This window comes from Theropithecus gelada, chromosome 7b (genome assembly GCF_003255815.1).
Source record: "Theropithecus gelada isolate Dixy chromosome 7b, Tgel_1.0, whole genome shotgun sequence".
In the NCBI taxonomy this organism is placed as follows: domain Eukaryota; kingdom Metazoa; phylum Chordata; class Mammalia; order Primates; family Cercopithecidae; genus Theropithecus; species Theropithecus gelada.
The window spans coordinates 61,453,925-61,471,786 of NC_037675.1; the positions used below are offsets into that span (position 1 = coordinate 61,453,925).

General features: G+C 36.0%; 1 protein-coding gene across 2 annotated transcripts in view; it reads left to right on the forward strand.

Moving 5' to 3' along the window:
• PCNX4 (pecanex 4) overlaps nt 1-17,862 on the forward strand; it is a 77,852-nt gene that overhangs the window by 26,275 nt on the left and 33,715 nt on the right. Inside the window, exons 7-11 of one of the 2 annotated variants that reach the window (XM_025391255.1) lie at nt 1,110-1,473; nt 4,059-4,162; nt 7,048-8,078; nt 8,458-8,644; nt 16,882-17,691. In XM_025391255.1, the coding sequence (XP_025247040.1) occupies nt 1,110-1,473; nt 4,059-4,162; nt 7,048-8,078; nt 8,458-8,644; nt 16,882-17,133 (1,938 nt within the window). In that variant the 3' untranslated portion in view covers nt 17,134-17,691. Of the gene's footprint in view, nt 1-1,109; nt 1,474-4,058; nt 4,163-7,047; nt 8,079-8,457; nt 8,645-16,881; nt 17,692-17,862 lie in introns of those variants that run through there. The other variant, XM_025391256.1, reaches the window with a different exon arrangement.

The following is a 17,862-nucleotide window of genomic DNA, read 5'->3' on the forward strand; positions in this document are numbered from 1 at the left end:
CAAGCCCCATTCATAGTAAGTGCCCTATTCAAGTGTACCATTTTTTATCTTTTATAATGTATTTTTACTGTACAATTTCAATGTTTAGATACACAAATACTTACCATTGTGTTACAGTTGCCTACGGTATTCAGTACTGTAACATTTAGTACAGGTTTGTAGTCTATGAGCAATAGGTTATACCATATAGCCTAGGTATGTAGTAGGCTATATCACCTAGGTTTGTGTATATACGCTGTATAATATTCACTCAATGACGAATCTCATTATTTGTGAGCATATGTTTTCATTTATCTTGGGTATATGTACCTAGGATTGGAATTCCTGGTCATATAGGAACTCCATGTTTAATACTTCAAGATACTGCAAAACACATTTCTTAGAACATATGCTTGTCTAGCTGGACGTGGTGGATCACACCTTTAATCCCAGCACTTTGGGAGGCTAAGGAGGGAGGAGGGATGTGTTTATCTAGATTTCTTTCCTTGTGATATCATTGCCTGGTTTATGTGTCAGGGTAGTACTAATTCCCTGAAATGAGTTAGGACATGTTCCATACTCTTCTATTTTCTGGTAGAAGGTGGTGAAGGATAGGTATTGATTATTCGTAAGTGTTCTGTAGTATTCAATATGTATCTGAAATGTTTTGTGGTATGTAATATTTTGTATTGAAGCCATCTGAGCCTCAGCTTCTCTCTGTGGGTAGTTTTTAAATTATTCAATATCTTTACTTTTTGTAGGTTATTCAGATTTTTTATTTCTTCTTGAGCCAGTTTTAGTAATTTGTGTCTTTCTAGGAACTTGTCAATTTCTGCATTATCTAATTTGTGGCCTACAGTGGTTCAACCTTAAAACATAGTTAGTACACTGTCAGCTCTTTTTACTGTTACTGTGTTTTGTTTTTTTTTAAGAAAATCCAAACTTTAAAATGTAGTCTTGTTTATTAATTGTGAGGTTGGAGAAAATTAACAAAGAATCAAAGAATAAGATCTATTTCTTCAAAAATATTGGGGCAATAATAAAATTACTGTATAGTCTTTCTTATATGATCTTGAAAATTCATGAAAAATCTTTAAGGATAGATAAAAATAATTTTTACGTTTCTACAGGTTGGTATCATACGTGATCGTTTGATTCGGTTCATCTCTAAATTGCAGTTTGCCGTGACTGTACTTTTGACATCATGGACAGAGAAAAAACAACGTCGAAAAACAACTGCCACTTTATGTATACTCAACATTATCTTTTCTCCATTCGTGTTGGTCATCATAGTGTTTTCTACACTACTCTCTTCTCCCTTACTCCCCCTTTTCACCCTTCCTGTGTTCTTGGTGGGGTTTCCCCGACCTATTCAGAGTTGGCCAGGAGCAGCGGGCACCACAGCCTGTGTGTGTGCAGATACAGTGTACTACTACCAAATGGTGCCCAGGTTGACTGCCGTGCTGCAGACTGCAATGGCAGCTGGAAGTTTAGGTAAGTAAATGAGTTGTGCTCAAGAATTTCTCACTGATGTATTTAAAGTACAAAAAAATAACAAACAGGAAACAATCTTTTTATCTAACCATAAGATAGCATAGCAACCATAAAAATTTGGTGTGTAGTTTTATCCAACCATAAGATAGCATAGCAACCATAACAATTTGATGTGTAGTTTTATCCAACCATAAGATAGCATAGCAACTGTAACAATCTGATGTGTAGGCAGAAGGACTAAATATGAAATTAGAAGTTTATCTCCTGCTCCTTGTTTTCATCTAAATTAAGTTACAAAATAAAAATACTTGGGGAAATTTTTATTAAAGTGATTTGATAATTATTTAAATACATTTTCTTGAATAAATTCAGATTACAATTGCATCATTGAAACATGGAAACACCTTTCCCCCAGGATTTCCATGAATTTATAATGAGTTCATGTCAAGTAGATGCAATAGCATACATTCATAAAGTTTAGTGAAAACTAGCTTTCCATAATATCCGCTTGAGGAGCAGAGGGAATTTTATTCATACTTTACAAGTTATAGAGACTTTAAAGCAGTCTGACAAGATAACTGGACAGGATAACAAAAACTTTGGTCAGTGATCAGTAGGTAAGGTAGCCTCCCAAAATGAAATGCTATGCAGTTATTAGCAAGAAAATAGGTTTTTGATGACAGTAAACTAATTTTATGAGTTTTAATGCTTTTGTCAAACACTAACTATAAATTTTAACTATATTGTACTTCTCAAGGTTGGTTTTAGATAAGGTATAAAATTGATGACACTAGTGTGTCATCTCCTACCTTGTGCTTTAACCCCTGAAACTTGTTTTTAAAATGACAGATAACTTTCTGACAAACTCATTCTAGTCAGAGTAGCAATTTAAGATTAGAGTTTTAATAAAATGCTTACTTGGGGTTGAACTTTTCTAATTATTATGTGAGATGATTTATGAGAAGAAAAATATTTTATCTTTGTAGTACAAATGTTTTATGAATAGTCATTTTTCTTATAGAAAATAGTCTATACTTATAATACTTTTATCCAGTGCTAATTAATTTTCATTATGTAATGCTATTCTACTTTTTAAAACACCTGTGAGGTTAAACTCCCATCAGAAATAGTAATTAGATAAAAATTATACTTTATTATCAAACCAATTATATTCAACCAAGAAATGTATTATACAGTATTTTCTGGTGGGGAAAAAAGCAATGAGATAATATTTCACATACATCAGAGTGGCAAAAATGTAAACAATTTGACACTACCAACTATTGGCTAGGGCATGGGGAATAAGAACTTTCAGACTTTTCTGGAAGGAAATGTAAATTTTTACAACCACTTTGAAGAGTTAAATGGTAGTCTGTAATAAAGATGTACATATCCCGTGGCTGAGGGATTCCATTTCTGATTCCATGATTTAGTGATTCCAGTTCTAGGGAAATTCTAGTACATGTGTTTTGGGGGTCCTCAAGACTACTCCAGGTTTGACGGTTCACTAGAACTCACAGCTAAGATTTATTACAGCAAAAGGATGCAGAGCAAAATCCTCAAAGGGAAAAATCACAAGGAGTAAAAGAGACTGGGTGCAAGTGTCCAGGAGTTGCACAGAGTCACACAGAATGTGCTTAATTCCCTGGCAACAAGTGTGTGTTGACTGCCAGAGAAGCTCATTTGAGACTCAATGCCCAGGGCTTTTATTGCAGGCTGGTCCTGCAGGCACTGTCTGCCTAGCACATACCAATACTCCAGAATCCCAAAAGGAGAGCAGGTGTTCAGTATATACTGTATTGTTTGTACAGGTAGACACAATGGGAGACTCTTACCAGGTAGGGGGTTCCCAGATGCCAGGCAAGGACCAACCATATAAGCAGACCTTTTGAAGAATAGCAGTCGGTTCTGGTATGTTAACACTGTTCTGAACCACATGTTGTACAAGCAGACTTGCACAAAGATAATTTCTGCAACATTACTTATAATAGTGAAAAGTTGGAAACATCTGAAAAGTTTATCAATGAGGAAATGAATACTCAAATTCAATTAAATTGATACAGTGTATTTTCGACAGCAGTTATAATGAATTTTAGCTGTTTGCCATGGATGTGGGCGAATTTCATTAATAAAAGAGAAAAACTAAATTTAAAAAGTATACAGTGTGGTAGCATTTTATGTACATTTTTTAAACCATAAAATACTTTTATATGTTCATATGCATGTATATAAAAATGTCAAAGATATTTTAAGTCATGACTGTCAAGCTGACTTTTATAAACTCTACTTTTCCTAATATAATTGACACGTATTTAAGATTTTATACAACAACTTCTAATTTGTTTTTCTGGAAAATCCTTGAATTTTTATGTATTATCACCTGCAGATTGTCTGTTCCAGCTGCTCTTGTAAAGAGTTAATTTAATGCCTCTTGATACGCAGTGAGTAGTTATTTCTGTTCATGACCTAATGATAGGGTAGGAGTCGTGAATCAGTTCTAGATGTCTTTTCAGTTTTGAAGATTCACATGGCAAAAATAAAAGAAGCTTGAAAAATGATTTTCTTTTTTTTCTAATTTGTTGTAGGTCTCCTCCTACCTGGATCTCATTACTTGGGCCGTTTTCAGGATCGTTTAATATGGATAATGATTCTGGAATGTGGCTATACTTACTGCTGTATTAACATTAAGGTCAGTGTGCATTTAAAACATTTCTAGTATTTTTATAGTTCATGTGTAAAATTTTACTTGTTATGTTCACATCAAACACTCAGTTTCAAAGAAGAATATCTTTTCAATTACCTGTGAAAACACCTAGCGATTTTTAAAGTATATTTCAATAAGCATATGTTGATGGGTGGACTGTTAATTGTATAATAGAGCATGATAACAAAATATACCTGCTTCCATTCCTTCCGGTCCTATTCTTGTTACCTCTCTCTAGCTGAGCATCTCAAAAGTGTGAATCAGTAACGTTTTTTAACTCCTATATCATTTAAGCATTCTCAATAAAAACTGTATTCTAATCCTACTGCCCCTACCTGCTATACTATATTTCTCTCCTTCCTTGAAGAGCAAATGGCCTTATTAGAGCTGCTTATAGTTGTATCTCCAATTTAATTTCTTCCATTCTGTCTTCAACTTACTGTAGGTTTTTGACCCTGCTACTCCACCTGACCTGCTCTTGTCAAGGTCGCTAGTGACTGGCACATTGCTAACTCCAGTGATCAACTCTCAGAACGAGTCTTATTTGAACCATCAGCAGCATTTTACACAGCTGTTCTCTTCTCTTCACTTGTTTCATGGGTTACTTCTCTACTTTGTGGTTCCTTCTCTTTTCTTTGACCTTTTAACACCAGTGTGTCCCAGAGCCTAGCAGTCCTTGATGACAACTCTGTCCTTCTGGTTGTTCAGGCCAAAAATACTAGAGTCGTGTTTGACTCCTTTTTCACTTGTATACTTCCACACCCAGTCCAACAAGAAATCCTGTGGGCTCCGCCTTTAAACCATATTCTGTATCCCATCTCTTTTTACCACCTTGGTCCCAGCCACCTTGATCCCTTACCTGGATAATTGAAATAACCTCCTAATTGGTTGTCCTGCTTCCACCTGTGTGCCCCTACAGTATACTGTCAACCAGAATGATCTTTAAAATCTAAGTCAAACCATGTCACTTCTGTACTCAAAACCTTGCAGTGGATCTCTTCTTTCATTCAGAGTAAAAGCCAGGCTCTAAATGGCCAGACTTCCTATTCCCTCTTTGGCCTTCTCTATTACTTTAACCCTCTCACTGTATTCCAGCCTACTGGCTATTCCCTCTGCCTGAAACACTCTGCTTTCAGATAATCATCTAACTCCCTCACCACTTTCAGGTTTTTGCTCAAATGTCACCTCCTCAGTGACCTCTCCTATGGCCATCATATTTAAAATTACACTCCCACTTTTATCCCAGCACTCCCAATCCCCCTTGCCTTGCTTTACTTTTTCCTTATTTTTATAGTACTTATACCTTCTCACAAACTATATAATTTACTTATTAGTTTTACTGTTGATTACCCATGTCCCTCACTTTATAAGTATCACAAGCACAGGGATCTCTTGTTTTTATTCAGGAATACATCCTAAGCCCCCAGAACAGTGCCTGGCACACAACAGGCCTTTAACAAAAAAAAAATTTTTTTTTTAATGAATTATAAGTTAATTTCTTGTACTAGCACAGATTGGATAAAATCACTAGTGACTAAAAAGCTGTCTCTCTAGTCCAGTGATTCTCAAAATGCAGTGCCCAGACTAGTATTAGTAATACTTCCTGAGAACTTGTTAGAAGTGGAAATTCTTGAGCCCTACCCTGAACTTGCTAAGTTAGAAACTTTGGGAGTGGGCTCAGCAAATCTGTATTTCAAAGAGCACTCTCAAGTGATGCTGACTCACCTACAGATTGAGAACCTCTGTTCTAGTCTAACCCATACGAGAAGACAAAAAATATTGAGGACATTTTGATTACTTATTTTTATTCTATTTAAAAATGATATGGTTTAATAATACCTAATAATGTTGATTGATCCTTTATGCTCTGTGACATATGTGGTTTAAAAATATACTTTTTGATGGTACTCTTTTTTTCTGTCTTTTTTTGATGCAAGCTGGGTTAGGCCATGCCATCTATTAACAATTAATACTTTAAAATTTATAAAGCATGCAACCGTCACAACCATATGCACTAGGATTATTTTCCTTTGAAACAGAGGAAAAAGGAATCTCACAGAGGGTAGGTGACCTGCTCAAGTTGTGTGCCAGCCACCTGGTAGAACTGTGACTTAAAAACAAGTTCTGAAGGCACTGACAGCTTTGTAAAAATATATAAATTAGCAATAGCAATTATAATAGTAAATAGTGACCTGATACATCCTTTTCAAGTGATTCCTTCTAAGGAGGTAATCAAAATGTGTTTAAAATTTATGTAATGATATATTGATAATATTCATTCACTCAGCATATATTTGTTGCATACCCACTGTGTACCAGATACTGGTTTAGGCACTACTGACATAGCAGTAACCAAAGTAATCAAAGAAGTAAATCTGCATTATGATGTTAGAAATCTGGAACAGGAGAATGATAAATTCTGGCACATCCATACATTGAATAATGCTGTTAGTCTCATAAAGTGGGATGGAAAGGATATAATACTACTGTATATACTGTATATACTGTAGAATTCTAATTTTGCTTTTTTCTCCTCCAGGATTATAATTTGAAAGTTTTTACTGTGTGGCTCACTCTTAACTATGGATATAGTCTTTTAAAATTATATTCATACCTAATAAATTTGCCCAATTTCTAGTAGAATTTCCATAATATTTTCAAAAAAATAGTAGCATTATTTTTAATCCTATCCAGAATCAAATGTGTTAAGTGCCGTTAACTTTAAGTCAGGATGTTGCTCTTGAGTTAAAGAAATTGTTTTTGTCACTTTCCATATTTTTGTGATGAGAATCTATGGGCATTTTCAAGACTAGTTGCTGTATTCTATGTAATAAATGATTATAAACAAGTATTTTTTATTTCTTCTTTAGGGGTTAGAATTGCAGGAAACATCCTGTCATACTGCAGAAGCTCGCAGAGTTGATGAAGTTTTTGAAGATGCTTTTGAGCAAGAATACACAGGAGTATGTTCCCTTAATGAACACTTTGGAAATGTCTTGACACCCTGTACTGTTTTGCCTGTGAAATTGTATTCTGATGCCAGGAATGTTCTATCAGGCATAATTGATTCTCATGAAAACTTAAAAGAATTTAAAGGTGACCTCGTTAAAGTACTCGTGTGGATACTTGTTCAATACTGCTCCAAAAGGCCTGGCATGAAAGAGAAGGTTCACAACACTGAAAATAAAGGGAAAGCACCTCTAATCTTGCCTGCTTCGAACACTTCGCCACCTCCCAAATCCCCAGAAGACATAGATAGTTTAAATTCAGAAACTTTTGATGACTGGTCTGATGACAATATTTTTGATGATGAGCCAACTATCAAAAAAGTAATAGAAGAAAAACAGTTGAAAGATTTGCCAGGTACAAACTCATTTATTCCAGGATCAGTAGAATCACAGAGGGTTGGTGATCATTCTACAGGCACTGTTCCTGAAAACGATCTTTACAAAGCAGTTCTATTAGGATACCCTGCTGTTGACAAAGGAAAACAAGAGGACATGCCATATATTCCTCTCATGGAATTCAGTTGTTCACATTCTCACTTAGTATGCTTACCTGCAGAGTGGAGGACTAGCTGTATGCCCAATTCCAAAATGAAGGAGTTGAGCTCGTTATTTCCAGAAGACTGGTACCAATTTGTTTTAAGGCAATTGGAATGTTTTCATTCAGAAGAAAAGGCCTCAAATGTATTGGAAGAAATTGCCAACGACAAAGTTTTAAAAGACTTTTATGTTCATACAGTAATGACTTGTTATTTTAGTTTTTTTGGAATAGACAATATGGCTCCTAGTCCTGGTCATATATTGAGGGTTTACAGTGGTGTTTTGCCTTGGTCTGTTGCTTTGGACTGGCTCACAGAAAAGCCAGAGCTGTTTCAACTAGCACTGAAAGCATTCAGGTAATCCATTTAGATCATATGTAAGATATAACATTGGCGGAAAAATATTGATTTTTCTAAATCACGTACAAGAAGACAGTTGTTTCTAGTTTTTTAAAATTTACTTTCTTCAAAATGAAAAAAAGTTTCATGTGTAGTGTGATTATATCAAGAGTACGCTTTAATTTGTGCTTCCTTTGGTTTTGTTAATATGGAAAATCTATTTTTTTTTATGGCTTACTGATTTCTTCACCTTAACTGCATCATTTCTCCCTCCACTTTTTAGCTGAGATAGATACGATTTCAGTTCAATGTCTTAAAATATTGATTTAACAAAATCTATTTGATCCATAAAGTTGACAACAAATATTCTAAAATTCTTCGGTTCTCCATTTTTTAGGTATACTCTGAAACTAATGATTGATAAAGCAAGTTTAGGTCCAATAGAAGACTTCAGAGAACTGATTAAGTACCTTGAAGAATATGAATGTGACTGGTACATTGGTTTGGTATCTGATGAAAAGTGGAAGGAAGCAATTTTACAAGAAAAGCCATACTTGTTTTCTCTGGGGTATGATTCTAATATGGTAAGGTTAAAAAAATTTTAAGCATATATATACTAACCTTAGAGAATGGATGTCTGTTATAAAGTATTTGAACTAAGTGATAAATGATATAACATTATAGTTGTGATACAGTTTTAAGGCATTTATAATCATGACTTTATGGCGAAGCTAGACGAACTCTAGCTGATTTCTCTCCTTTGCCAACTGAAGAGGAGCCAATTAAAAATGTGTAGCCATAGTGCAATACCTGACCTATAAGAGAGCCAAGTATGTGTAGTATGCTATAACATATTTGACTAAATGGATTGTATTCCTATGTTCAATGTATGAATTATCACTTGGATTTGACTCCTAGAAAAAGTTATTTGTAAGTGGCAAAGTATTTTGCTGACATTTATACTGTATTGAAGCAAACCTAACCTGTGAAAATCCAGAGACTTAAAATAGGGGATGACTCTTTAAGATTTAGTACTTGTTCTTACCACATTTAAAATGTCATCAAGTCTACACAATATGAAAGATTCAATGTTATGAGCTTATCGTGGTTTTGTCTGTCTGGCATTATGGTTTGAGGAGCTCTGCAAATGCACTCCCCAGTGAAACTGATGAAAATTATATTTTTTTAAAATACCACTTAAAGTCTTAGAAAGTCTCCTAAGGGCATACAGCAAATGAACATAAATTTATTTTAAAAAATCTGCTAAAACCCAGTGAGAATAGTAAGAGACTGCAGTATTTGAACCAAAACCTACCCTACCTGAACCTCAGCAAGATGGAACCTCCCCTCAGACTGGTACAACCCAGAATATAGGCTCTCTTCTCTGTCAACTCCCAGTTGGGAGGACTGTTTTCCTAGGAAGGGCAGGAGTTCAACATTTTTAATCCTGTCCCAGCTACCTGTTGCTGAGGCTACATTCCAGGCATGTGAAGTCCAAGCAAAGATTCCCTTCTGGCCCACTGCACTTATGGGATGGAGACTTTATCTTGGGTGTGGTGCCACTGAAAATACTGGGGCCTTGCTCACTCTTGCCCGCTCATAATGTGGAGGTCCTATGCTGGGAGAGGCAAGCTGGAAAGACCTGAGGCTACTCCTTCCCTCCACCAAGTGCTTAACTCCTAAAGCAGAAGGGTCACTCAAGAGAGAAGCATGCTATCGCCCAGAACTCTGGCTCAGAGACTTTGCCCAGTGGAAGAAGCAAATTATTACTGACAGCAACAAAAGCTCTGAATCTCTTCTTCCCAGAAGAACTGATTTATCTGCAACAGAGTGTAGACACATTGAAGCCCAAAATGTTCTTAAAAACAGTGGAGGACTTCCTGTTTTATGATAGTGTCAAAAAAAGAAAACAACATAAACGATGGAGGTTGTGGTGAGAACTAATTTCTAGGAGACTGGTAGGTTCATTAAGCTAAACGGTAAACTGGCTAGATTTTTTTTCAGGGGAAGAAACAGCAAAGAGCCTTCCTGGGATCAAACACATGAAAAGCTATTCCTTTGAAGGAGTTCACATTTAATTGGATCAGTCTGTGGAGCAATGTATGCCTCAGGTCTTTGTTGAAAGCAGAGTAATCAGCTGGCAATCAGTGGAGCTTAATAGCTGGGTATGAACACTTAACAGACAAGATAACCCTGCCAAAACCATCCCAAGGTAATTGTATGCATTCAGTTTGACTGTACTCTATGAGAGGCAGTATCTGAGACTTCAAACTGGGCGGGGGATGGTAGGGAGCAGACAGGGATTGACTTCACTACAGTAAGCCAGCCAATCACTAAACAAGTACATCATAATAACAAGCCCTGGAGTTAGGAATGAAGAGGACCAGCACCCAGAATTTCTACAGTGTTACCTGCAATATCTGATTTTCAACAAAAAGTTGAGATATGCAAAGAAATGGGAAAATCTAACCCATATACCAGGGGGGAAAAAGTAGACAACCGGGCTTGCCTGTAAGAGGGAAGAGATGTCAGATTTAATAAAGATTTCATAGTAGTCATTATAAATATATCCAGAGAACCAAAGGAAACCATGGTTGAAGATATAAAGGACAGTATGGTGACAATCTCACATCAAATAGAGAATGTATGTAGAGATAGAAATTATAAAAAAGAACCAAATGAAAAATTCATTAGAGGAGCTCAACAATAGATTTGAACTGGCAGAAGAAATAATTAGTGAACTTGAAGATTCTAGATCAATAGAGATTATGCAATCCAAAGAAGAGAAAAGAATGAATAAAAAGAAAGAGAGCTTCAGAGAAATGTAGGACACCATTAACTGCTCCAACATATACTTAATACCAGAAGGAGAGAGAAGGGATAAAAAAATTATTTGGTGAAGTAATGGCTGAAACTTCTTAAATTTATTGTAAAACATTAATCTACACATCCAGGAACTTCAGTGAACTTTATAATAAATGCAAAGAGATCCGCAAGCAAATAACATCATGGTAAAAATGTGGAAATCCAAAGACCAGGAGAAAACCTTGAAAGCACCAAGTAAAAACTACTTGTACATTTTAAGGAAAGTCATATAAAATTAACAACTGATTTGTCATCAGAAACAATGGAGGCCAGAAGCATGGAATGACATAGTCAAAGTGCCCCCTTAACCCCAAAACAGAAAGCTTAACCAAGGACCCTGTATCTGACAAAGGGATCTTTCAAAAATGAAAGCAAAATAAAGAAATTCCAGATAAACAAAAACAGAATTTGTTGCTACCAGACCCACCTTACAAGAAACACTAGAGTTCTTCAGACTGAAAGTAAGTGACCACAGACAATAATTCAGATTCACACACAAAAACAAAGAGCACCAATAAAAGTAACTGTGTAATGATAAAAAAGAGTAAAAAGGCATATTTCTTCTCTTAACTGATTTGAAAAGCAATTCTATAAAATGTATTCATGTATTATTGGGCCTGTAATATATAGGAATGTAATTTGCTAATAATTGCACAGAGGAAGCCAGTAGGGGCAAAGCTGTACTGGATAAAGGAAGTGAATCCAGATGATTCATTTCTGGATTCTTGAATCTACAGGAAGATAGAGAAATAGCATTTTTTTAAAGGGTAACATAAGGCTGGGTGCAGTGGTTCACGCCTGTAATCCCAGCATTTTGGGAGGCCGAAGCAGGCGGATCATCTGAGGTCAGGAGTTCGAGACCAGCCTGGCCAACATGGTGAAACCCTGTCTCTACTAAAACTACAAAAAAATTAGCTGGGTGTGGTGGTGGGTGCCTGTAATCCCAGCTACTTGGGCACCTGTAATCCCAGCTACTTGGGAGGCTGAAGCAGGAGAATCACTTGAACCCAGGAGGCGGAGATTGCAGTGAGCCGAGATCGCACCACTGCACTCCAGCCTGGGCAACAAGAGTGAGACTCCATCTCAAAAAAAAAAAAAAAAGGGTGCCGGGCGCGGTGGCTCAAGCCTGTAATCCTAGCACTTTGGGAGGCCGAGACGGGTGGATCACGAGGTCAGGAGATCGAGACCATCCTGGCTAACACAGTGAAACCCCGTCTCTACTAAAAAATACAAAAAACTAGCCAGGCGAGGTGGCGGGCGCCTGTAGTCCCAGCTACTCGGGAGGCTGAGGCAGGAGAATGGCGCAAACCCGGGAGGTAGAGCTTGCAGTGAGCTGAGATCCGGCCACTGCACTCCAGCCTGGGCCACAGCGCCAGACTCCATCTCAAAAAAAAAAAAAAAAAAAGGTAACATAACAATGCTGGGCATGGTAATTTAGGACTATAATCCCAGCAAGTTGGGAGGCCAAGGCAGGAGGATTGCTTTGAGACCAGGAGTTTGAGACCAGCCTGGCCAACATAGCAAATCCTATCTACAAAAAATAAAAATTAGCCAGGTATGGTGGTGTGCATTTGTAGTCCTAGCTACCACTTGAGAGGCTGAGGTGGGAGGATTACTTGAGCCAGGTGTTCAGGTTATAGTGAGCTATGATTGCACCACTGCACTCTATCCTAGGTGATGGAGCAAGACCCTGTCTCTAAAAAAATAAAAATAATTAATATAACACAATAAATGCATACTTGCTCCCTTTTCTCTTACCTTCTTTTAAAGGCATAAAATTATATAAAGTGATAATTAAAACAATGTACTGTTGGATTTGTAACGTTTGTAATGTGATATGTATAACAGTACCACAGAAGGGAAGAAAAGGGACTAGAACTTTGTAAGAGTAATATTTCTGCTTCACCACAATTAGTATAAATCTAAGACTGACTCTTGTAACACAGAGATAGTAAGCTTTAGTCAACCACTGAGGAAATAACTGAGGAAAAAAGTGAAAACCATCATTAAAGAAATTTAAATGGCATATTGCAAAATAGTCACTTTCTTGACAAGAGAAAGTCAAGAAAGAATAGAGGGATAAAAAAGATATGAGACGGGAGGCTGAGGCAGGAGAATGGCGTAAACCCGGGAGGCGGAGCTTGCAGTGAGCCGAGATCGCGCCACTGCACTCCAGCCTGGGCAACAGAGCGAGACTCTATCTCAAAAAAAAAAAAAAGGAAAAAAAAAGATATGAGACAAAACAGAAAGGAAAATGACAGACAAAATTCAGCTATTTCAGTAATAAAATTAATGGGAATGGATTAAATAATCCAGATGAAAGGCAGAGATTATCAGACTGGATTTAAGAAAATGCTTGTAATCCCAGCACTTTCGGAGGCCAAGACAGGTGAATCACTTAAGTCCAGGAGTTCAAGACCAGCCTGAGCAACACAGTGAGACCTTGTCTCTAAAAAAAAATAAACAAAATTATCCATACATGGTGGTGTGTTCCTGTAGTCCCAGCTACTCTGGAGGCTGAGGTGGGAAGATTGCTTGAGCACAGGAAGCACTATGATATATAAACTATATAATATTTTATTAATATAAATATGTAATATATAAAATATATAAATAAAAGACACAAACCATATGATCATCTCAGTAGATATAAAAAAACTAACAAAATCCCTCACCCTTTCATAGTAAAAACAAACTAGGAAAGAAGGGAACTTCTTCAACCTGAACATCTATGAAAAACTCACAGTGAACATCATAATTATTGGTGAAAGATTGGATGCTTACCCCTAAGATCAAGAAGATAAGAATGTCTACTCTTACCACTTTTATTAACCATTGTACTAGAACTTCTAGCCAGGTGGTATGGACTGAATGTTTACACCCCAAATGTACATGTTGAAGCCTAACCACCAATGTGATGGTAGTAGGAGGTGGGGCCTTTGGGAGGTAATTATGGTTAGATGAGATCATGAGCATGGAGCCCTGTGATGGGATTAGTACCCTTATAGGAAGAGGAAGAGACACCCAGAGCTTCCTGTCGTTTTGCCGTAGAGCAGAATAAGAAGATGGCTATCCATGAGCCAGGAGGATAGCCCTCATCAGAACCCAGACATGAAACCACCCCGATCTTGGACTTCCCAGCCTCCAGAACCATGAGAAATAAATGTCTCTTCTTTAAGTCACCTAGTCTATGGTATTTAGTTATAGCAGCCTAAGCTAAGACACCAGAGTAATTAGGCAAGAAAAAGAAATAAAAGGCATTCAGATTAGGAAGAAGTAAAATTATCTCTCTTCACAGATGACATGATCTTGATGATGTATAGAATATCTAAGGAATCAACTAAAAAGCTTAGAACTGATTAACAAATTGAGGATGATTGCAAGATATAAGATCAACATAAAAAAATCTGGTGAATTTCTATACACTAGCAATGAACAAACCAAAAATGAAGTTAAGGAAATCCCACTTAAAATAACATCAAAAATAATAAAATACTTAGGGAAAATGGAACAGTAGTAGTACAGAGCTTATACTCTGAAAGCTACAAAACATTGTTAAAAGAGAAAGTTAAATATCTAAATAAATAAACATCTAGTGTTCATAAATCAAGATAACATTGTTAAGATGGCAATACTCTCCAAATTTATCTACAGATTAGCACAGTCCTTTTCAGAATTCCAGTTGGCTTCTTTGTGGAAATTGAACAAGCTGATTTTCTAAAATTAATATGGAATTTCAAGAGACCCTGAATAGCCAGAACAATCTTGAAAAAGAAAATTGGCCGACTCATACTTCCAAATTTCAAAACGTATATGAAACAATAATCAAAACAGTATGGTACGGGCATAATGATAGACATATAAATCAGTGGAATTGAATTGAGGATCCAGAAATAAATCCATGGGTCTTTAGCCAACTAATTTTCAACAAGGATGCCAAGACCATTCACTGGGGAAATCATCTTTTGGTAGCAACATTCAAAAGAATAATGTTGGATTACTAGTATTAGTTTCCCAGGGCTGTTGTAGCAATTACCACAAACTGGGTGACTTTTTAAAAAATGGAAATGTATTCTGTCATCATAGTTTTAAAGGTTAGAAGGCTGAAGTCAAGGTGCCAGTAGAGCCACACTTCCTCTAACGGCTCTAGGAAAGAATCTTTCCTGGCCTCTTCCAGCTTCTGGTGGCCCTTAACATTCCTTGGCTATGGCTGAGTAACTCCGGTCTCTATCTCCATATTTACGTGGCCTTATTCTCTATACTCTTCTGTTAATTCTCCTACTACTTTCTTTTATAAGGATGTCAGTCACTGGCTTTAAGACCCACCTAAATCCAGGATGATCTCATCTCTAAATTTTTAATTACATCTGCAAAGTACCCATTCCAAATAAGGTCACATTCACAGGTAACTTCAAAGAGATGCTATTCAACCCACTACAGACCTTACTTTATATACCATATTTTTAAAACAACTCCAAAATACATCAAAGACCTAAACATAAGAGCCATAAAAATGTTAGAAGGAAACATAAGGGTAAATCTTCATGACCTTAAACTTGGCAATAGATTCTTAGATATGACACCAAAAGCATGAGAAACAAAAGAAAAATAGATAAATATGACTTCATCAAAAGTAAAAACTTCTGTTCCTCAAAGCACACCATCAAAAAAGTAGACAACTCACAGAATGGGAAAAATATTTGCACTTATCTGTTAAGGGACTGTTACTAGAATATATAAAAGAACTCTTACAACTCATAATAAAAAGGTAAATAGATTTTAATGTGGACAAAGGATCTATATAGACATTTCTTTAAAGAGGATGTACAAGTTGCCAGTAAGTTCATGAGAAGTGCTCCGTATAATTAGTCATCAGGGAAGTGCAAATCAAAACTACAATAAAATAACACTTCACACACACGGGATGGCTAAAATCAAAAGGTCTGAAAATAAGTGTTAACAAGATGTGAAGAAATTGGAACCCTCTTCTGCTCTTGGGAATGTAAAATGGTACAGCCACTTTGGAAAACATTCTGGCAGTTTCTCAAATAGTTAAGCATAGAGTTAACATACGACCTAGCAGTTCTATCCCTAAGTATATATACCTAAGAGAAATAAGAACATAAATCCACATGAAACTTTGTACATGAATGTTTATAGCAACATTATTCTTAATTGCTATAAGGTGGAAACAAACCAACTGTACATCAATTGCTGAAAACAAATTTTAGTATATCCATATGATGGAATATTATTCTGCCATAAAAAGGAATAAGGTACTGATACATGTACAACATAGATGAACCTTGAAAATATGCTAAGTGAAAGAAATCGGTCACAAAAGACCACATACAAGTGAAATTTATAGAAGAGGCAAGTCTATAAAGATAGAAAATATGTTAGTGGTTACTTAGGGAAGGGTCAATGAGGAGATAGGATGGTGATAACTAAAGAGCACAAGGATACTTCTTGAGGTTATGGTATTTTAAAACTTAACTGTGGTAATGGTTGCATGTATCTGCGACTATAATAAAAACCATTGAATTGCATTCAGTAAATAAATAGATTGTATGGAATGTGAATTATATCTCAACAAAGCTGTTTCTTTAAAAAGAGCCTATTGTATCATTCACCACCAAATAGTATTTATGACTATGCATCGCTGAGGCAACAGATCAGAGAAGGAAGACAGAGAGAAGTGACTAAGATTTTGCCTAATGGTGATTGAGATCGCTGCCAGGAAACTTTCTTTTATTAAAGAACAAAGGAAGTAGAGGTAATTCTTGATTCTGAATACAAGCAACTCATTGTGTACATTTTTAAAACTTTCTGTTTTTTGAACTTGGGAAAAGTTTGCTTAATTACAATGCAATTTTTCTATAAGTTTATAAATAAAATATGAAGACCTAAATGTAATCTCTTTTCTTTTTCTCCTCCTACCATTTTTACTGTAAAGGGAATTTACACTGGAAGAGTACTTAGCCTTCAAGAATTATTGATCCAAGTGGGAAAGTTGAATGCTGAAGCTGTTAGAGGTCAGTGGGCCAATCTTTCGTGGGAATTACTTTATGCCACAAACGATGATGAAGAACGTTATAGTATACAAGCTCATCCACTACTTTTAAGAAATCTTACGGTACAAGCAGCAGATCCTCCCCTGGGGTATCCGATTTATTCTTCAAAACCTCTCCATATACATTTGTATTAGAGCTCATTTTGACTGTAATGTCATCAAATGCAATGTTTTTATTTTTTCATCTTAAAAAAGTAACTGATTCTTGTAACTTCAGGACTTCTCCCCACCCTCATTCAGATGCCTGAGAACAGCTAAGCTCCATAAAATTGGTTCTCTTAGCCATCTTAATGGTTTTAAAAAACAACAAAAACATCTTTTTGTCTAATGTAAAAGTTAGAACTATTTGGCCAATACTTGTGCCCTCTGGACTTTAGTAGACTTTGGTAAATATGAGAAAACATTTGTGTAATTATTATATAGTGAATTTTGTAATGCTTTCTTAAATGTGTAATAGGTGAATTGCCATATAAAGTTAACAGCTATGTAATTTTTACATACTTAAGATAGACATATCAGTGTTCTAAGTAGTGATAATGGATCCTGTTGAAGGTTAATATAATTTATAGTATTTTCAAATGTGCTGTTTTAACACCTAATATTATCTGAATGTTTTTATATAGTTTGTTTTCATAGACTTCAATTCACAAACTTTAAAAAACTTTTAATAAGATATTTTCTTTCCTTTTCAAATATCCTTTTGATATATGTGAAAGAAGCAGGGTTCATCCCATTCATCATGTGAATATTCACAGGAAGAGCAATGTTAGGGTAATCTGCATATGACTACTAAAGCATAGATCTGACTCATATATTTCTTTCAAATGAATTTACTGCTTCTGAAAAACAATTCACTCAACAGGA